This window comes from Pygoscelis adeliae, unplaced genomic scaffold (genome assembly GCF_000699105.1).
Source record: "Pygoscelis adeliae isolate BGI_AS28 unplaced genomic scaffold, ASM69910v1 Scaffold202, whole genome shotgun sequence".
Classification (NCBI taxonomy): domain Eukaryota; kingdom Metazoa; phylum Chordata; class Aves; order Sphenisciformes; family Spheniscidae; genus Pygoscelis; species Pygoscelis adeliae.
The window spans coordinates 1,891,831-1,914,196 of record NW_008824544.1 but is presented as its reverse complement, the minus strand read 5'-3'; the positions used below and the strand labels follow the sequence as shown (position 1 = coordinate 1,914,196).

At 37.3% G+C, this 22,366-nt stretch overlaps 1 protein-coding gene across 1 annotated transcript in view; it reads left to right on the top strand.

The window, feature by feature from the left end:
• USP6NL (USP6 N-terminal like) overlaps positions 1 to 19,445 on the top strand; it is a 126,252-nt gene extending 106,807 nt beyond the window's left edge. The window contains exons 11-14 of the mRNA XM_009321744.1: positions 2,384 to 2,449; positions 2,539 to 2,638; positions 4,598 to 4,750; positions 15,830 to 19,445. Of these exons, the coding sequence (XP_009320019.1) occupies positions 2,384 to 2,449; positions 2,539 to 2,638; positions 4,598 to 4,750; positions 15,830 to 17,271 (1,761 nt within the window). The 3' untranslated portion in view covers positions 17,272 to 19,445. The remainder of the gene's footprint in view (positions 1 to 2,383; positions 2,450 to 2,538; positions 2,639 to 4,597; positions 4,751 to 15,829) is intronic.
• Positions 19,446 to 22,366: the final 2,921 nt, after the last annotated feature.

The following is a 22,366-nucleotide window of genomic DNA, read 5'->3' as shown; positions in this document are numbered from 1 at the left end:
TGTAGAGCTTCGTGGCTCATCTCTGGACAGAGGTGACTTTGCAACCAACCAGTTTTAACCTCTGTTTAAAAAATAACCTTTATAAGAGGAGTTATGGTCCTTTTAAAATTTGCACATACTCAGTAGTACTTTCACAAAGCGAAACGTTGAGCGTTATCTCTTCTAATGCTTCTAATGCTCTTAAATAGGAAATAATATGCCCTTTATTTTTTTGCTAATATTGGCTGTATTTATTCTAAGGAACAAATTATTTTTCTAATGGGAGAAAAATGCCCTTCCAAGAGTCATCATGAATTTTCTTTCAGAATCACATTGGTTCTGCCAGAATCCATCTCCAGGTCTTAAAAGGTGGTGTAAGAGATGCTCGGTTGCAGCAACATCTTCTAAGAGTGATAGCTGCTTACAAACATGACCTTTCCAGGACCATATTGTTTTCTGTTTAGTGTGTCTGTCTCCTTAGAAAAAGAAAAAAAGACAATTTGGGAGCAGACTAGCACCTTGGCAATGATGAATTTCATCTAATGTGTGCCTGTTGTATTATAAAATAGAATTTAATGTCTTTTTTTAACAACACACTGTAAGACCTGCTCAAAACATGGAATTAGGTGATCTGGTTAGGAAAAAAACCACTCTTCTGTTAAAAGGTCAAGTCAAAATTAGTCATGCAAGATGATCTTGTCATATTAAAAAAAAAAAAAAAAATTAAGACCAGTTCTGTAACTAACTTGACTCTGAAATGAAAGTTGTGGATTTAGTTTTTACAGTACATGCAAGACGATGATTCTTGTTTAGAAATACAGTCTTATTATCATTTTTGAGGTTGTCATGTTTCAGGAACAAAATACAGAATAATCCCAAGAAGATTGGGTGGTTTTAACAGTAAATGGTAAAAGGCCCTTATATATTCTAAAACCCCAAAAATAGTTATACATGATTGAGGTGATACAACCAGAGGCTGTCACATTATTAAATTTTGTATATTGTTTATATACCTCTTATTACTGCATTTAATAATCAAGAACTTTTTTTTTCCTATCATCTGTCCCCCATCTCCCCCCCTGCCTTGGGTCACTTGAAAAAGAAAGTTTCAGGAAAGTGTAGAAAGTTGCTTCAGTAACTGAAAAAGCTAATTTAAATAAAATGCTTTCATAGCTCCCTTCTGAGGGAGTTCATGGCCACTTGATTAGAGGGATCCAGAAAACATTCACTCTCTCCATATATTTATTATATATTTTTCTTCTCAGTTTTAAATCAGAACTTAGTTCTATTTTTGTGTGAATTAGTTTAGTGGCATTAAGTTTAATAGCAATCAGTTTTTTTTTTTTAATCAGGGGAAGGCATGGTACATTATAACTATCTTTCAGTAGGCTGGTGGCTATTCTTACAGGTTAGAAAATTCTCAAAGTAAGGTGTTTTTTGTTCTGTCTGCTTTTTTAAAAGACTCAAAATGAAAATCTCATAAAGATTATTTCAATTATATTAAGAATTATTTTCCCTTATTTCTTACTGTGAAAGTATCACTAAGATGAACCCATTTTAACTTGCTGAAAGATGAAGGTGAAGCCTGCAGATAAATCAGAAGGATTTGGTCCATTGCTTATTAAGTGTTTGTATAATTGAAATTTTTGGATTTGGTGCATTACTTATTCAGTGTTTATATGCTTGAAATTTTTGGAAAAGCTGAATGTGGCAAGCATAGAATGTGATGTTATCCCAAAATTAAAATTCAGATTTTTCTTAACTTTTCAGCTTTTACTTTAGCTTTTCCTCTAACTGTGCAAATAACTTTGAAGAGCTCCATGAAACTGCAAAGAAACTTTAGCAATCTTTGAATGGGGTGGCATACCAGATGGACCATCTATGCTCTAGGGGAAATTAGGCCCCTTAATTAAGGAATGAAATTCCTTATCAGTCTAAGTGCTGTTTTGAGGCCCTGTGTTTGAAGAATTTGGATAGGTATTCTTGTCACAAAATCTTTCCAACCTTTGGCATGAATTGGCAGCCTTGCTATAGGGAAATGAAAGACTAAATGGACCCAGTCCCTGAACTTTGATTGCTGCAGAATATTGATTTATTTTCTTCAGAGAGGATTTAATCCTCTGCTACCTCTGTCCCAAGAATAAGATGGAGGTCTAAGATGTGTTAATACCTCTGCATCTCCAAACGCATGTTTCTTCAGGTGGTGAAGTTGATGAAGAAAAACTATAAAAGACACAAATTGTAGTTGTTGGATTGAAGTAACAGTGTTTCACGTAGTTAAATTAATTCTTTATGGTGAATATTGGGTACATGGGCCTCAAAGTGAAAATGTTTTTTTTCATGGACAGTGCAAGGCATTACTTGGTTTTCGTGAGTATTTTTAAACTTCTGCATTTTTTTACAGGACTCCCAGGATATGTCCACTAGCTTTTACACAACAAAGTGGTTTTTCCAGTGTTTCCTTGATCGTGTGAGTATGTTTTTCATTTCCTATTTCTGTTTTCAATTGTGACTTGGGAGAGGCTGTTTTCACAGTGTTGCCCGATTCTGTCATTGCAGACTCCCTTTACATTAAGCCTCAGGATATGGGATATCTACATACTTGAAGGAGAGCGGATTCTCACTGCTATGTCTTACACAATTCTGAAACTACACAGAAGTAAGGAATCTCTCAAACATTTGAATGCTAAACAGATTCAGCTGGTTTTATTCTTATTTTGTGTAGCTTGACCTTGTGTGAAAATCTTGGTTTCCATTTGCCTTACGCTATTTCTGACAGGTATTTTTCTTTCCTTATGCACAAAATGATAAAGATCTTTGCTTTATTAATGTGTGTGTGTGGTGGGTTGACCTTGGCTGGATGTCAGGTGCCCACCAAGCCACTCTATCGCTTCCCCTCCTCAGCAGGACAAGGGGAGGGGAGAAAATAAGATGGAAAAAAAACTCATGGGTCAAGATAAAGGCATTTTAATAAAGCAAAAGCTGCATGCAGAAGCAAAGGAAAACAAAAGATTTATTCTGTACTTCCCATCAGCAGGCAATGTCCAGCCACTTCCCGGGAAGTAGGGCTTCAATATGCATAGCGGTTGCTCCGGAAGAGAGCAACCTTCGGGTAAAGTAAAATTTGAGATTTTGAACAGAATAGTTTTCCAAAGCATCTATGCCTGGTTCCCCAAAGTGATTTAGCACCTTAAATTCCAAAGGACCCAAAAAGCTTTTGAGGATGGATGTTAGCTTCTAAATATACTAGAGCATTTCTCAGGATGATGCCTTGTAGCTCGAGTTTGATACAGTCTTACTCTGGGACTTCAGCTTTCTTAGTGAGGTCATTTAACTCAGAGGTCTGCATGGAGCTCTGCAGAATTGATGTCTTAATTTGCTTGCTAGTTTACCCTCCTTGAACTGTGGTGATACTACCTCACTGTTTCACTGGGGTGTATTCATTAGATTGTTCATAAACTCCTTTGAAAAATGAAAAAGGTTACTTTTTAAATTATTGTACTTACGAAAGCTAAACATTTAGAGGCAAAACGTTAGGCTTGGCATTTTGGTTTATCTTCTTTATTTGCAAATAGACATCTACTTGAATTTTTTTTTTTATTCGCCACTCTTTTTATGGGAAGATGCAAGGAAAAAGTTCGAGTGCAGGTTTGCTTGCTCAGCAAGTACGTAGCAACTTCCTCCACGATCAAAACACTGAGAGTACCTTATGGCAACAGAGAAGAGATTAGAGGACTGGCAGAGAAGGTGGCAGAAGACAGATTCTGATTTGTTTTCCAGTCTCTTGTCTACCCTTAAAAACATTGATGATATAGCTACCCAGTCAAAGTGCCACTGTGGAATATATGCCAAAAGCATTTTCATTACATTGCAAAAACTTTTTTTTTTTATGGTTTCTGTATAGAAATTGTACATTCTGGAATTTTGATGGCATACATATGCTTAAAGAAGCTACACAGGTATGCAGTTACAGCCTTGCAAGCCAAATAGATTTGTGTGGGAAACATGGCCACACTGCATTGTAAAAAGGGAAAGAAAAATAATCTGATAACTGTAAAATGACTTTCAAAATATGACCTGAATTTGATTGAAGTAGCAAAAAGTACCTGAATTTTCAGATAGCCTGAAGCAGTTCTGACGGGTGAACTGCCATCATCATTTCATTGGAAGTTAATTCAGCTGTGAATGAGGATACCGTAAATATCAATTTTTAAAATGTTTTACTGCTTTTCAAAGCTCTTAATAAAAGAGATGATGTATGTTGTACAGCTCTACAGCAATGTTTTGTAAATTGAGGATGCAGGCTGAAAAATAAAGACCTGAAGCTGTTGGACATAAGAAGGCTGAAGGAGGGTGACTTGTAGTTAGTTTTCTGAAGATGCCCCTTCTTAAAAACATCGTCCTAAGTAAAGAATGATAAGTAGAAAGCATTTCCATGCTGATTTGCAAGTGAATTTTTAATGTGTTTTATAGATGTCTGGTGTAGAATTCTGTTATCTGCTTAATTAATAAGTGTTTTTAATTCTTCTTTGAAAACAAAAGCATCTAATGTCTTAAGTACATGTTCCAATGTTCATAATCAAGATATTTTAATGTATAATATTTTTTTCTTATATAGAGCATCTGATGAAATTACAAATGGAAGAGCTTGTAGAATTTCTGCAGGAGTCTTTAGCCAAGGATTTCTTCTATGAAGATGACTTTGTAATAGACCAGCTCCAAAATTCTATATCAGAATTGAAACGAGCAAAGCTGGATTTACCAGTAGCTGGTAAGAAACTTGTACATATGCAGATTTAGATATTAGGAGCTATTCACACATTACCCATTTTTAAAGTGTTAATTCATGCTGTTAAAAATTGTGCAACTATTTATCTCTTCATCACTGCATAGGTTTTGTTGGGGTTTTTTTTCCCAAAAAATATTTTACAGTTTAAAATCAACACCCATCATTTAATGAGTTTGTTCTTTTTTTGGTGTTTTGTTTACTGGTTGTAAGCTAATGGCAAAGCACTTTAAAACATCCCATGTTCTGATGATTTTATTAACTTGGATTTATAAAATCTTTAAGATAGAAGATTAATTATCAAGGTTTCAAATTATTTGAAGCAACGGTGGTGTCTGAGAATCCAGGCTGTTTTGTAGCTTGACTAGCTATGGAACAAACTTCAGGTCAGATAGTTTCTGCTGTTAGTCAAGTCCAGATTTTTAATTGTTTGCAGGTGATAGACCTTCTGGGTGTTTAATTGAATTATTTTCTTTGTTTCTTCTCAGCCTTTTGTGTTTGTGCTTTTCGGTTGCAGAGTGGAGATGGTTGTTTCGTGGGGCACTACTTATGAAATGTGTATAGGATCAAGAGATCTATTGTATTAAGATTCTATTATCTTTTCTATCCCTACCTCCACAATCTTTAATTGGAATTTTTCTTGTGATTATTCAGAGTCCTTTTTCTTTATCCTCGCTAATTGTAGAATAGTACGTGAAAAAGAAGATATGTTTTTAAAAATTTTAAAAATATGGCAAAATTACCTTAAAATAATTTAAGTTGCTATGGTTAGCTTTCAGAAGTTAAGAAGTGTCAGAATAAAGATTGCCTATGTAGGATTGTCGTGATAATTTGTTCCTGAAGCTTTTTCGTTAACGAACTTCATTTTTCTGTTTCTGTAGACCTTATTTATTGCATGCGGTATTGGGCTGTTTCAGGACTACTCGTCTCAAATAGATAACTGTTTCATCTGGTTCTTCAGCAGATCTGTGCCTCTGGAGTACAAACACTTTCTGTACATTTGTTGCCCATCATCTTGGCTTCTTGTCAGAGTTTCCCATTTCTCTTGCTCCCTATTCCTGTGTTTTGCCCTCTTTCTGACTTTCTATAACATCTCTCCAGCACACTTTCTCCCACCCACAATAGGTCTAAGTCTAGTTCCTGCTCTCGTCTGCTCAGTCGTCTTGGTCCTTCTCATCTACAGACTGTGTTCTGTGAGTCTGCAGTTCTCCATGTTACTGCATGCACTGCTGCTTCCCCTTTCGAATCACAGCCTTCTCTCCATCCTTTTTCCACAAGCTAGGTTTCAGTCTTGACTTGTCCTTCAGAGCAAGTTGCTCTTTTGAGTGTTACTCTTCAGCTGTGTGCTTTGTCAGACATCTTGTCACAGCTGATGCTTGGTCACGGTGACTAGATGTGAGCAAATACATCAATGAGCAACTTTGTCTTTTAGCATCAATTCCACTCCATCATGTTAAAGGAAGATGGATCATGGGAGTGCTTTCTGTTAAATTTTAAATACAGAGTTCTCTGTGATTATGTTTGAAATGTGAGGGGGTTATCCCAAAAAACTTTAATTGTTTGTAGATGGGTAGATTTTTCATGGATGTGGTAAAGTAAATTTCAGCAGTGAGAAGTTTCTAGTTTCTACTTGAAATGGTGGTAGCTGAAGAGTTCAAAAAGATTTTTGTAGTTTGCTACATGATAGAGTTAATGTATCTTCCAGCCTAGAAAATCACATGCATGTAACTCGTGTTGAGAGTTTCTGCAGAAAATACATAATTTACTGGAAATTTTCTTGTTGGGAAAAAAAACGAAGACAGAAAGTCTGTTCTTAACTTATGTTTTAAAGGCTTTTCTTTTGTGAGAATGTAAAATGCCTTCAAGTGAAATTTTGTTTGAGAATACTCTGGATTTTGACAGAAAATTAAAGGAGGCTTTAGGTGACATAAGAGCCATCTACCTTGCAATGCAGTAACATAAAGTGTGAGACAGAAGGACTCTTCTTGTGGAGACCAACAGCAAAGGCTAGTGAATGCATCTTCTTGTCGAGACAGTTTGGCAATGGTATGAAAGTTGTTCAGTTTCATACTTTGTACACTTAAGCGTAACTTCTGATATGACTAGCTGACAGGATGGTAATTGTTTTGAGCTATATTGGTTCTTTCTTTTGGATAATTAAAGCAACATCAATGACACTAAAATGCCCCCCCCCCCCCAATGAGGGAGGTTTAATATTAAAATAGGAAAAGCAAAGCTAAAGTGTATTTCGGTGCTGGATGAGGAACTGAGCGTTTTTCTTTTTAATTTCAAAGTAGCCTGGGAAAGCCTCTCTGTGTGGTATATATTTTGCCAGGGGTAAATGGGAACATTACTTAACCTTTCACAAAATAAATATAAAATGCCTTCACCCTAATCCTTGGGAATCTAGCTGATTTGTCTGCTGTTATCTGTAGTTGAGTGAGGCTGCCTCATTTGTTCTTCATATGAATTTCACAAGCCTTTGATTTTTTTTTTTTTCCCCACTTTGATGTTCATTTTGGTTTTACTAATCACTGTCTTCAGGCAATAATATTTTTCTACAGGTTCTCAGCATTCTCTAGACATTCAGCTTTGTTCACGTGCCTGTCTGACTCTACTATCTTTACTACCTTCAGTCTCTTTTTAGTATTTTTCTTCTAATTTCATGTAAAACTTCTGGAACCATCATATGTCATGCAGATGTACACAGAAAAAATACCAGACTATTCATTTAAGTATCTGCTGTAGCCTGAGAAAATAGTGTTTATTTTAGTTTTCTCAGCTGAAATCAAAGCACTACTTCCTATCTTGTGCATTTTTTTTTTCATTGAGCAACAATTACACCTTTAAGAACTAAAGTAAAAAAGCATATTAGGAAAAAGAAAAAAATCTCCGTCTTACAGTTGCATCAGTATCAGTCATCCAGGAATAGCAGTGAGCTAATTAGGCTCAGTGGAATTTTCCATCTGGCATCCTTTGTTAGGCTGTATAGATTTTCCTGCCCTAGTAGGGTAAGCTGCAGTAGGATATTAAAAGAGGTAATAACTTTTTCGTTACTTTAAAGTGGATGTCTGCTTATGTCTGATGTAGCTTTCTCTGGCTTGCTTTCTCCGTGGCTTCTCCCGTTGAATTAAGGAACTCATTGTTTCCTTCAGAGCAGAGAGGAAGGAAGGGACTTCGTTTAACACTTTCTCACTGATAAAACCCTTAAAATTCAGAGCGTAAGAATGGACGTTAAGGGGATCATGCTAATTTTGGATGTCAGTGAAATGCTTTTGCCAATACTAGGGCTATTTTGCATAAAGCAGACCAGGGATTTTCATTCCTCTTTGTGGTAATTTCTAGTCTAACTGCTGGCCAGTATAGGATAGCCTGTACTTAGCAACTACAACCTTCGGAGGATGGCTTGCAACTTAACTGCTGTTCTCAAAACCCAAGGTAGGCATCCCTGTTCCAGTGACTATGGAGACAGTAAACTGTATGGGTAAACACGCTTGTTATTGGCAAGCTGCTTGGTTATCAAGCCCTCAGAGAGGCAGGCTGTGACAGCTATACGGTAGAAACGGTCCTTTAAGGTACTTCTCCTCTGACATAACCTCAAGCAAATTTAGTAGAAAAGGGAATTGGTATTTTCTGGATCTCCTGGAATGTTACGGAGGGTGTCCACACCACGGCAGGTTCTTGAACAGCACACTCATCTAAGTCTGTATGACTCCTGTTTACCTCTTCTCAAGGAGTCAGATCTGATGCAGAGCGGACAATGCCTTCCTTAATTCCAGGATGATGTCTAGAGCATAGTGAAAGGAGTTTTGCTGGTATACACCACTGATTTCCAAAATTTCTTGATGCAGATTCTTTGCTTGGCTGTTATTTAAAACAGCAGCAAAATTCTTTAAATGCTCTCAAGATAGGGATAGAATTTCCAGCTTTGCTATAAGTTATTCCTGTAGGACTACATAAATAATACAATTCTTAATAAACAATATTTATATATTAATACATATTTTTTTATCGTGTCTGACTTTAATAAACAAACGTGCTTACCAGTGAAAGTTTCATATTCTACTTAAAAATATGTGGCTGAAAATAGTTTACTAATCTACTGCTTCACAAACCATGTAAGTCAGGCCCACCTTCAAGGCTGAAGGCTCTCAGGTCTGTTCTTGAGACAGTTTCTCACCTGCATTTTGATATAAGGTGTCCTGAAAAGGGAGGGCAGAGGGATCCTGGCTTGGATTTTTTTTTATGACTGAAAGCTTAATAGACCTTACAGCAACTGAGAAGGCCTTAAATCAGAGGTAAAGGTCTTGTACCTTCATTTTAAAGCAGTATTGGCAAATTTGGAAACTGCTCTTGTCCTTGTGATCATCTTAACTGTATTTGTTAAGATGTATTTGATGTATTGTATTTGATAACACCAGCTTTAAACTCCAACTCAGTTCTTCTAGTTCTCCTAGCCTTTTCTGTATACAGGGAAAACTAGCAAAGCTTGAATCTTGCATTTGCCATAATTTTTACATGTTTATCTGCTATTTATCTTTAAAGGTATTTTTTTATTAAATTTATTATCAGTATCTTTTATTCAAATATCTGTCTATTTTAAATACTCATCAGTGACAGTGCAGGAGTATATACTAGGTTGATAATCTATTAAATAATGTCTACTCTCTGCTGTTAATGCGCCTTTTGACAGGCAAAACAATAGAAATATGTAAGCCACCTTGACTTTCCTGTTTCTGATGGTGTCTCTTTTGGTTTTGTTTTGTTTCAGAGAAATTTTGGATTTTTCACTTGTTCTTGAAGAATACACAAGTAGCTATTTCACACAATGCACTTGATATTTTAATAAACTAATTTTTCTGCCTTGTTTCTTGTGTGATACAACTACTTTACAATATTATGAAGGAAATTAATATATGGAATCAATACTAATATAATTAGTATATTATTTTCAGCAGTTCTAGGCATTGGCTTTGCATCTTCTAAAAATCTTTGCTGTTTAAAACTTGCATGCTTTTTTAAAATATGATCCAGAAAGTTACGTTGGTCACTGTTCATATTCCTATTTTAAACTGACCTTTCAAGAAAGTATATTTTTCTGGAAGAAATGTGGAATTAGGGATGTAAAGCGAAGTGGTTAATTTTAGAAAATTTTTTTTGCAAAGGCAGCGTACGGACGTACAGCTGGCCACCTGTATCTTCTGGTTGATGACCAAACTTGTTAACATTTCTATTGTTTATCTGAATGCAGATGTTTATAAAGTAAGTTTTCCATACTGCCAGTAGTACAAAAGTGACGTAGCAGCAGAAAGGCAAACAGTGTATTTTTTTCTACCTTCAAGTTATCAGGCGAGATTTCATTTTAGTGACTCCTTTGCCGATGATGGCATATGAAGGAGGAGGAGCAGAGGTTGACTTTCAGACAGCAGCTTGAGCTTCTAGTGCAGGCACTTAAATTTCTTTAAAATTCTCTTGGACTTGTCAAATGAAGAAGTAAGATGGGACGTCACTGATGGAGGATAAACACAAAATATCAAGATGTCATTTTAAGAGTTGTTTTTATGACCATTGCCATCCTCGAAAACTGTGTTAGAACAGTCAAAGTGCATGTATTCTGGTGCTGAAATTAAGGACTAGACTGTTATTCACCAGAGAGAGCACTTAAAGCACTTTACTCCAATTATATGTCTGCTGTTCAATGCATGAGGCTGTTAGTGCCTCCTGAAGCAATTATCTGTAAAAGTCTTGTAGTTGAGATCGACTTCCACTGGGTGGTGACCAAGACTTGTTAGAGCAGGAAGAAGTCAGTAGACTAAAACTTTCTTTAATGTGACTTGAATTTCTTATCTTTTGGGGAACAGTCAGATCTCCTCATGCTTGCTTTGCTTCTTTTCATGTCAGGTAATACGTTTACCAGCAGCAAACAAGTACCTGATTGTTCTTGTTTTGCTTCAATTGTCTCCCTCTACTTCCATTTCTCTCCTTCCTCACCCATTTTTCACCCTATTTTCTTTGTTGTTTGCTTATTTTATGGTATACTGCATACAAGCCAACTAAATCACTACCTTTCTTTTAAAGGAAAAAATAGAAAATCTTGTAGTCCCAGCTCTGTAAATTCTGATATAAGCTATTATGTTTGTCTTTGGGAAAAGCCAGTAACTAAACTCAGAACAGGTTCCTAGACAGTTGAAGGAAGAGGGGGAGAGGAGGATGAGTGTTACTCAGTTCTGCATCTCATGCAAATACTGGCAACCTGGGAAAAAAAAATCTGATTGCCCTGTTTGCTTCAGAAGACAAAGGCACATTCGATGACTGTAGTGGTCGCTGCCAAAACAATCTCAGCTGAACTGGACAGATTTGTCTTAACTTCTAGTTTTAAAATGCTTTTAAACCTTGTGTGTAAACATCATAGATTGTATAGAAAAGCACTTGTCCCAGAAATACTTCTTGTAGAATTCAAATGTTTCTCCATTCCTCAGTCAGACAGGTATGTCCAGAAAGTGAATTAACTCAGACTTTGGATCAACAGGACAAACAGATATTCAATTGAATGTTCTTGAAAACATCCAAATAAAATTTCTGCGTGCTCAGGTCTGAGGAGTTTGAACAGTGAGTTTAGCTGAAGTAGTAAAGATGATGGTTGAGAGCTGCGTGTGAGGCTTTAGGCAGATTTGGAGTGGAAAATTGGTAGACGAAAGATATGCGGCTTCTAAGAAGAATTGGTGCTTTTGCATGCTTCTCTGGTGAGCTCTTTGTTTACGTCTTAAGGGTAGAGATGTTTGTTGTGACTTGGTTTCTTTTGTTTGCCTTTGCATTGTAGTTTCTTTTCCTCAGCTTTTTGCTTTTATTACCTTCTTTCTTTCTTTCTTGCCAGCATGCAGCGTCATGGTTATCTTGCTATTCTTGCTGATAGTGGACTGCTTAAAGCATTCACAGACATAGTTTGCATGCTATTTTGTGCATTTGAGGAATGCCTCATTGTATTAATGTGCATGGTGATAGATTTGGTTATCCTCTACTTATTCAATTTTGTGGATTTTTTTGAACTTCAGGAGTTTTATTTGTTTTCAAAGTATTTGGTAGTTCCACTAGAAGTGACAGCTCTGTGTGTGTGTGTATGTATGTATGATCTCTATACTTAAATTAGAATTAAATATCTGTTTTGCAGTTTAAAACAAATTGGTTTTCCTTTAGAAGGTGACCAGTTTGCAGGATATCTTTGTGCTGCAGCATCATAGATCCTTATACAACTCTTTTCGTTCCAATGTTTTTTATGGCAGGAGGTGATTGATGAGAGCTCAAGCATTTTTGAACCAGAACAAGGCCTGTGCTTCATAGCTTTGATTACTTTGATTACTGAGCTGAGTACCTCTAGCAATGTGGCCTTTCTTAAAGTTTCACATGCAGATGTGGTTGATTAAGCAAGCTGTGTCAGTTGTTTCTGTCTGAGGTCAAGTTAAACCAAGTTCTGTGGAAGCCCTGTGGCTAAGATTTAAAGCTGTATTTCTTCTTTTCCCCACTGACCCTCCTGCCACACGTACTCATTGTTCCATATTTTTGTTTTCCCTGGAAGAGTGCACTAAGCTCCAGTATTACCAGCCTATAAACATGGTATCATGCTGTTAGAATGCAGAGGTTTTCTTCTAAACGAACTATTGTCTTGGACCGCTTTGCTTGTTACTCAGTACATTAATTAATGTCAAGTTTTAACAGTTTCACAACAGACATGGTAAGACTTCTCTGATACTCATTTTACAGGTGTAATTCATGTTATAGGATATATCATCTAGACAGTGCAGCCCACATATGCCTAGTTGTTGTGTGTTCTTTTACCCTGAAATGTGAACGAAAGATGACAGAAAGTAGTCTTCAAAGCAGCCTAGATAGAATTCAGTAAAAATGTCTGCAGTATTCTCACTTGGGTTTTATTAGAGCTTAATGGTAATTAAGAAACCTTAAGTGTGTGAAATTAAAAAACAAAACTCACAAAACCCACCTTTATTGTACAACCAAGTATATTTCAAAGGATCTGGTATTGCTCTGTATGCATTTCTTAGAGTAAAAGCTGGAAGAAAGGAAATCAGTTCATGCTTTTAACTTCTTTGTACAAATGAAGGAAGCATTGCAGCTACTAGAGGAACTTGTCTTCAGTTTTTTGTATATATAGCTTGAATAGTTTAATTTCAAGCATGGAAGAAAATAAATCATTTTTCTAAAACATTCATTGCATACAAGGACAGAAATTAAATAATTTACAGCTGTTGAGGAGCCATTTTCTTATGCTATCCCGTAACTACTATGGATCACCTGGAGGTTATAAATGGATTAGCAGCATATAAAGACTAGTTCTATATGATTTAGATGACAAGTTTTTGATATGTACTTTGAGTATTGTTTCTTAATTCAGACTTCATGCTATTTTAACATTCAAAATTAGTGAGACTGAAAGCACTGTAATATATAGATCTAGTATCAGGAATATTTATTATGGGCAAAATTCACTTTTATTTAGAAGGCAAGAGCTTCAGCTTTGCCTGACACTGTGTTTGGGGATGCAAATGGAATTAAATGGTACAAATGCCTTTTGCCAAACTGAAGCAAGTTCAGAAAGTGAACTGTTCATAAAGAACAGTTTTGAAGAGGCTGGAGCAGCAGACAGTATATTGCAGAGCTGTTAAATCATCCATTTACAGCATCCATGCAACTCATTCCTCTGTCCCCTCATCTGTTCTTCCAGTGATGCGCTGCTGGGGAGCACAGGTCTACAGATCCATGCTCCAAATTTTAGCCTGATTTGTGAATAGTGGGGCCCCGCAGGGAGAGAGAACAAAGCACGAGGCTTGTAATTCCAGGAGCCACTCACTGGAGCCTAATGCTGAGGCGCTACCCCACCGTGTAACCTGCTGTACTGTCTTGCAACCATTTGTGCAGGTGTTCTCCACCACAGAGTATAGCGTGCCAGGTATATAATCCTGTAAGATGATTTAACATGTGGAATCTCCCCTTTGGGCACAAGTAATTGGGGAGAGGGCTCAGCACAAGTATCTTCCTTTGCCAAGTTGTAGCAAGGGTAGTGTAAGAGCATAATTTGTCTATCTAAATAACTGTATGGTCATAATTGAGCAGAGGATAACTAGGGGAAAGTAAGACTGGAGGGTTTTTCTACAGAAAGCCTGGGTAGGCTGTTTATTATATGTAAACGGAGGTTTCTAAAGGAAAGGGTAGGTTTCCATATGACCTTCGGCTTCATATGAAGACTTTGAGAATCAAGAAAAGGCTAGTTTAATTGTTTGGCAAAACCAGACTGTTTTTGTTAAGTACTTTTTATTTAGTTACCTTGTCACGGCACATGGCGTCATTGTATTCTTCTCTGCTGTCCTCCTGCTATGTCCTAGCTGGCACAAACTGTAAGTTTTCTTTTAGTTTATATAGCAACTGATCTGTGATGGTAGTTTGTTATGCTGTTATAATAAATAATACTGACCTTGGCGGCTGGCTTTCCTCTGTGTATCTCTATCATGAACCAGTCATCAAAGATTGAACTTATACTATTGACTGTAAAAATGAACATAGCTCACTTCTAACCACAGCCCTCGTGTCAGCGATAGAGGCATTTGTGTGTATTCGCTCCTGGGAACCCATATAGACACATAAAAGGAATTTTAATTACAAATAGCTAGAAAGAGTGAGGTGCTAGCTGTATGATCTTTGATGATGGAGAAAGATTCTACAGTTCTTGTCTTAGGAAGAAGCAGGAATTAAACAAAATTATTTTACTGACAGCCATTTTATATAATTTATTTTGCATAACATCTAAGCAAGGGTAGCCATTTCTTTTTTTTTCTCCTTACAACAGAGCTTTTGCTTAATAAATAGATACAGTGTAGGATTTGTTTGGTAATGCTGACTTTAAAAGGTTGTTTATTTTTTTGGAAATACTGAACATCAAATAAATTAAATTTAGATTAATGAATTTAATGAGAAGTATGCGACCTTTTCTGCTTATAATGGGAAAGTAATGTATTACACCATTAAATAAGTTAAATGCAAGTGGATATGGTAAAAGACTTTGAGAATATGAAGGGCGTTGGCTGCTAAGGAGAAAGACTGCCGTGGAAAATTTGATGTAGATTGTTCTATGAGCAGCATCAAACAGTGAAGCACTTCTTTATTCTTTCTGTAGTGGCAATGTGAATTGTTCTGGGTCCCCACATAACTGATGTTTACCACTGGCTGTTGTGATGTGTTGAGCTCCAGTCTTGGAGAACTTTCCATTCATATCCTAGTTCTGTAAATGATGTCCTTGTGTTTGGCAAAACTTGTCCTTTGAACACTGAATTGAAATAATGACGTAGCCAATATCAGTATTAGCTACTTCAGTTGTTCTATAACTGATAGAAAACTAAACCGAAAAAAAATATGATTCTCTATAGAGTCTTTTAGTTATACTGTAGCTTTTTAATACTGAGGAAGAAATTTCTAGGCAGGGGTTGAGGGGGAACAAGGACTTAACTGTGCAGACGTTAATGAGGAGCTCCACCCAAGAAAAGAAGTGAGAGAAAGTTCAAAGATGTCTGGTAGGAAGCTTGTGCATGTGAGTTAGGAGCTGATAGTATAGCTTACCAGAGGTGAACATTAAAAGATGAATGAATGAATAGAAGACAATAGAATGGGAGAGGGGTATTGGGAAGGATTTTTAAAGTGGATCAAGTAGTTTACTTAATGTGACAGGGACAGCGTGAGGAGGGTTACATACAGAGTAGGTACTGTAACCGAAATGTCATCTAGGAAAAGGATTTTTTTTTTTTTTTTTTTAGCGGTGTCATGAATGAGCAAAAGCTTGGCAGAAAGGAAGACTAGAGTAACTGGTTGATATGAGAGCCTAAACAAAATTTTTGTTCAATGTCAGTATACAGAAGAACCTTTGAGGTGTTTAGCAGAATGGTGATCCAGAGAGAGGCCCAGGGTATGAATAGAGTTCATAGCTATTTTTGCTTGCATGACCAACAGATCAAAGACAACTTCTGTACAAAGGTGAATTTGTTATTACTGTTCTTGTTTTAGGTAAAGAAGATGAATTTCCAAAGAAGCCATTGGGGCAGATTCCATTAGGACCTCAGCCTGCTGTGCTTAACTCCACTCCAGTGCCTAATGGGCAGAACAGCACTGGTACACAAACAACAAGAAGGACAGAGAGGAGACCATCCCCAGGAGAAGAACCAGAAAGTTCACCAAATAACCAAAAAAGAATTAATTCACTGGAAAAGAAACCTTCCTTAAAACAGCAGAAGACTCGACCAATAGAGACACAAAGTAGTATGCCTAAGAACGAGGTAGATACCAGAAGAAAGCCTCAGCCAACAGAGCAAGACAATTCGAGACAGTATAATAATGCAGCTGCTAATCAAAATTCTAATGCTACTTCAAATACAAGAAGGGAATTCGTACCTAAGTGGAATAAACCATCTGATATCAAAATAATTGAAAAGACTATGAAACTTACTGCAGAGGTGAAAGGAAGGCCAATAAACCATTCGGTTTCGGGCCCACCACCAAGTCCTGGAGAAACACAGCCTTTGAATGTAAAGCAAAAGATTAGGGTTTTGGATGCTGATGAAGGTAAGCGAGGGTCTAATGCTTCTCAGTATGACAACGTTCCAGAAGTTGATAATGAGAATGAGAATCTTGTTGAAGAGATGCTTGAGAGGGCTCATACACAGAGCCCTAGGCACGTCACATATTCTAATAGTCCAAGAAAGCAAACTGAAAAAATACCAACTCCACTAAAAATACCCAATAATTACACCTTTACTTCACAACCCAGATCTCCAAAATACTCATCACAATCTGATGGACCACCTCATGGACTGAATGTAAAACAGCCACTGCCATGTTATAGTAATCCACCTACTTACCATGGAAATTCTCCCAAGCATGTTTCCAGTATAGGCAATACAAGTTCTGTACCTCTGCATTACCATGGGAATCGAACCAGCCCTTCTGGTAGGCCATATGGTTCTTTTATTTCAGTAGATTATTCTCCGGATAAACTACAAATGAATTCCTATCCTGCCAGTCGCCAAAATCCTCTTCCACCAACCCCTGGTCAGATAGAAGTAGCCCCTGTTGATGCTTATACCAGCAACTCAAGGTCCCCCACAGGTGTCAAATTCATAATCCCTCCAGTGGATTATTTACCAGAAGATAGAAAGTGGCCAGATGCGGCGTATATTTACAGACATGAACCCTACAGGCAGCCCTGGAGCCAAGATGTTAACAAAGGCCACTTGGATAATTTCCAGAAATATCAGCATTTTCAGTCAACGCCTTTTCAAGACCATAGTCTTCCTGCTGTTTCTGTGGATAGTCCAATAAGATACAGGACTTCACCAGCCTTTGAAGAGCATGGTTCACCACAATACCAATATTCAAGCCCATCAGCTCAAGCCCAACACTATCGAAATAGAAATGATGGATTGTCTATGCATGAATCTGTGCTTCTCTGAGAATCTGTCTATACTTAGTAAAATGGCAAGAACCAAAACCTGTTAAACATTACTGTGTTTAGTAGTAGTCCACCTCAGTTCTTCTATGAAACGCGGACAGTTCGCGTGCCTCTCAAAAATAACAACACTATTTTAAAGATGTTTCAGACTTTCATTGAAGGCTAGTTGAGTTCCTAGACTTGCATTGAAGCTATTGAAAGTGATCTGATGCACATAGACATAGCAATAAGATCATATACACAATATGGTTAATACTGTCACTGTTCCTTACATTTAAATAACTTGTGTTATGATCTTTCTGCCTAAAACCTGTAACACATTTACAAGTTTTATTTTGACTGACATTGTTAATGCACTGTATAGACGTGTGTGTGTGCGCGCGTGTGAGTGTGCACTTACAATACACAAATGCATATGGGGAAAGAGCTAAAGAGTTTAAATGTAAATGCATTTAACTTTGGGCAAAGCTTGTGAAGTACTTTTATTTCATATTAATTTTTCTTTGTAATTTATTTAAGAAGCCATTCATTTTGAATGGGAATTTCTGTCATTTTTATACAGCTGCCTCAGCATCCCAGTATCTGTTCTGGGCAGGAGAGATGCTTTGGGATTATTAATTTAATCTTATGTGAGAGTTAATTTCCTCTCCTTTGACTACTGTTTGTCATTTTCCTCAGCAAGAAGGAGCAGGCAGGCAAAAGCAGAAAGCCAAAAATGTCTCTCTAATCTGGCTAAGAAATGGTGCTTAAAATTCAGGGCAGTCTCTAGTAGTTTGGGTGCATCAAAAGTGGGGAATTTTTATCTTCACACCCAAATCTACCTTCAGAATGTTGTCCTATATGCAAAATATTGGAGCACAGCGAGAGTAATGCCAGATACAGAAATGGTGCTGCACCCTTCACTTTTTGCCATGCTGTGCTGTCAAACTAAACAAATTGGTTGCAGGGCCAAATCTCACAGGTATCAGAGAATGACCAGCTCCTTGACACTCTCGTGAAGTACACACAGGAATCTGAGGTTTGGTCGAGGCTTGACATTCCCTGAGCTGTGTGAGTATGCAGCGTCCCTTCTCTTAAGCTCTGTCATGTCAATTCCATTTTGTTTTGCCCTTTTTTACCCCAAAGAGCTGGTAGGTTCATGTCTGTGATTGGGCATGTGCTGCTGTGCTATCAGGCTGCTGAGAGACTGTGTGGTGTTTTACACGAAAATGATCCTGACTGTTAAGCTTAGACTCCTGGTAATATAAGTATTTTTAATTAGCGTTTGCAGCCTTTTCTACTTCGTGTTTTCCTTTCCTTGACTGTGAATTGAGGGTGAAAAAAAAAATGCAGGTGAAGCGGCACATGTAGGATACGGTCCTGCGAGCTGCTGGGTGCTGCGTAGTAAGTGCTGAATGCACTGACCTCTCATTGTAACCAATGGGAGTTGAGGCGGATAAGGATCTCGCCAGAAGAGGTCCTTGGAGTGCTTAACAGAGAGATTTTTCTAATACTTAAGTACCAAACATTGGTATCAACACCAGATTTGGGTGGTTGGAAGGTTATCCTGTTATCTTTTGTTTTGTAAGATTTGTTAACTGAAAATGTAGAAATGGGTATTTTTTTTTTCCTTTAAAGAATGAGCTTTAGTGCCTATAATTGCTGCAGGTTGGCTCTGTAAGTTTTAAGGTACAGAAGTAAAACAATTTTTACAAATGGAAGTAACATTTACTTAGTATATTTCAAAAACTTTTTGTGTATATAATGTGTCTGATGTAATTTTTAATGAACTGGGCAATTTTGTATTTTAAAAATTGCAAACCGCAGCAAAGTAACAGTAGCAAAGCACTACACTGAAACTCTGAACTAAAATTGTGAAGATAAATATGACTTGGGCTTACCTTAGTTCTGATTGCTTACAGCAGCTTAGAAATGTATGTATATAATATTGTGGCTAAGTGTAATAATCTCAGTGTTTAACGATGGTTCTGTAATTCATAACAAAGCTGTACAATTTATTTGTGCAAGCGACACAAGGCTCCAAAATATGTATCAGCATTAGTAAATACTGTAGATTTTTATATATAAAATATATACACACTATTTTCTTATGTCATCTGCAACAGTTTTATAACTGTGTATCCTATTTTGATGTGACTGTATTTTTAACATGTTAAAATAATAATAATTAAGCTTATGTTGCTTTGTCTTTATTTTTAATTATCTGATCAGCTCAAAACTGGACTTTTGGTCTTCTCAGCACAAACAAATGCTTTTTGTAAGTGAAGCGTGCGTGTATATATGTTTGATGTATGTCCTATTTAATTTGTACTTGTTTATTTTTAGACTAAGCAATATGGATACAATCTATACAGTGCTTTTGCATTATTATAGAAGCAGCAAGATTATTGATTATAGTTTACTACGCTGCTAAACCTTAACCTATGATTTGTGAAAGCTAGGAGTATAAACTGTGATCATAATTTTCTGGTTTTGTTCTAATAATCTCACCCAATACCAATTCAAGAGAGAAGAATTATTGGCATGAGGGACTTGCAAAGTTGCATTGATCAAAGTGCAAAATAATAGTCTGACTGTGGCTGCCGTGTGTCTGTCACATGTTTAGAGGATGGTATAGAGCTTTTTTAAAAAAAAAAAAAAAAACACAAAAAAAAGCCTTGTGTCATCTGTTTGTAGGGCGAAATACACTTTTATCTTCATTTAACTGGACAAACCAAACTAAAGGTACCGCCAGGTTCAAATCTGTCATTCATACCAGTAACAAAAAAAACCCTCGATGCAGAGTAAAGGGTTCTCTGCATTGCGCTGGTGATACAGCTGTGCCAGTATCTTGCTGGTAGAGGGAATCATCTCAGCGTAATGGATTAGATATCCTCATGAGAGCTTTTCTGTCACTGTTTTCTTTGGTCTGCAAACAGTCAAGCAGTAAGTATCAACATAAAATACTTGAGACCTTTTCTTCCCATGGTTTCATAGTTTTCCAAAATTTGCCTGCTTTGGGCTGAATGAACTGTAGGGGTTTTGCCCAAGTTAGTTGTCATGGCTCTCCTTGTGGTTAGTGAGACAAGTTCAAGGTAGGGTTTTGGAGAGTGATTAATGCCACACTCTCTCCACTAACACAGAACAACACAGAAGACTAAGTAAGGATAGATGTCTAACTTCTGTATGGCAAAAATTTAAGTGAAATTAAACTAATTAATTAATTAGACTTCGGGGAGACCTTATTGCAGCCCATCAGTGCTTAAAGGGGGCTTATAAAAAAGATGGGGGCAAACTTTTGAGCAGGGCCTGTTGTGACAGGACAAGGGGGAATGACTTTAAACTAAAGGGGGGTAGATTTAGACTAGATATAAGGAAGACATTTTTTACGCTGAGGGTGGTGAAACACTGGCCCAGGTTGCCCAGAGAGGTGGTGGCTGCCCCATCCCTGGAAACATTCAAAGTCAGGTTGGATGGGGCTCTGAGCAACCTGATGTAGTTGAAGATGTCCCTGCCCACGGCAGGGGGGTTGGACTAGATGACCTTTAGAGGTCCCTTCCAACCCAAACTATTCTATGATTCTAATTAGAATTTAAGAGGAAAAGCAAATCCCTCTGGTTGTATGCTGTGGTCTGTGGTTGCTTTTCCTTTCACCCTGGTGCATGTACTAGATTAAATCTAAAGACTTCAGTGTTGGACTGAAGCATTTCAGTCTTCTGCGGTACAAATTGTGGCCATGGAAAAAAGACGGGAAGGATTGCGGTATCACTGGGTACTCCTAACCTTTTTGATGAGTGGGATGTGATTACATGATCAAATTGCTTATCTCTATAATCAAGCCATGTTATGCTCTACAAGTGAAGACAGAAGCCATCCTTGCTCCTTCCTCATCTGACCTGGGGAAGATTCTTTTGACATCAGATTTGGTGATGAGTTTGAATCTAAGCATCCGCTCACTCAGGCATCTAAGGAAGAGAATCCAACCTCAGGAAAATGATCTTACCCTTTTCCTCTCCCCAAATCCAGCTGTGGCCTGTCTGTAGTGCTTCAGGGAAGGCGACACTAGAAAGAGAAAACCCATTTAGCCAGAAGTCTGTTAAGGAGAGTATTCCGTCCTAATCCCTGCTGATGACTACCTAAAGCTTTAAAGCATGATATTGCTTGGAGTTGTTTGAGAATGATCGGACCAATGCAGGCAATCCCGTTTTTCCCAGGGCCACGAAGGAAGGTCCTTCACACATGTAAATGTCGGTTACCTTCATAATACCTGACTGCAGGTTTAATCCCTTACTGTAAAAGTAACTGCTATATCCTCACTACCAATGAAAGTTTCAAGATGAATAGTAGGGGATTTTTAGAAATCTTGGGAGGTTGCAGAGGAGAAATATCTTGTTGTTAGTCAAAGATACACCTTTGTAATAAACCACTCAATAATTCCAAAATTAGATGCAAAGAGTAAACAACATTGAAATGTCAAAAGATAGAACAGCCTTCCAGTGTGGGGAAGCAAATCCAAAGCTTCCCTGAGGTACATACACATTTTCCAGGGAGATTTCTCTCAAGAATCCTATCCTGAATTTCACATCATCCTCAATATGACTTTGAAATGGACTTGCAAATTACAGACTTTTTTTTTAATCTCCCCCTTGGGTGGCATTATAGTGCATGCACAAAGAGAAATACTATTTAAAATATGCCGTCAAACGCCCATCATTTCATTTCCATCAGAGTACATTCTGCTTTCAATACTTCAGTGAGAGGAAAATATAATCTTTTTTTGTAGTCCTTTAAATACTGCATTTTTGTAAAGCTCTGTAAATGTAGCACAGTTAACAGTTACTTAACCAAGTGTAGTTTAGGCTCCTTTTTAGATGGCATAAAGCTACTGCATAGTTTGCTGCAGGTTTTTGTTGTTGTTGGTTTTTTATTTCTTTTGGGGAATATTAAGATAATCCAAATGCTTTTAACAGTAGAGTTGCAATGAGGAGATGACTAGGCCAGCAATTGAAATTGGAAATATAATTGCAGTTGTTTCAGGATAGCCTTTAAGTGGTTGCCAAATCTGGTGCACTGGGGAAAAACATCGTTTTCTGGCTTCTGTGTGCCGAGAGGACTTC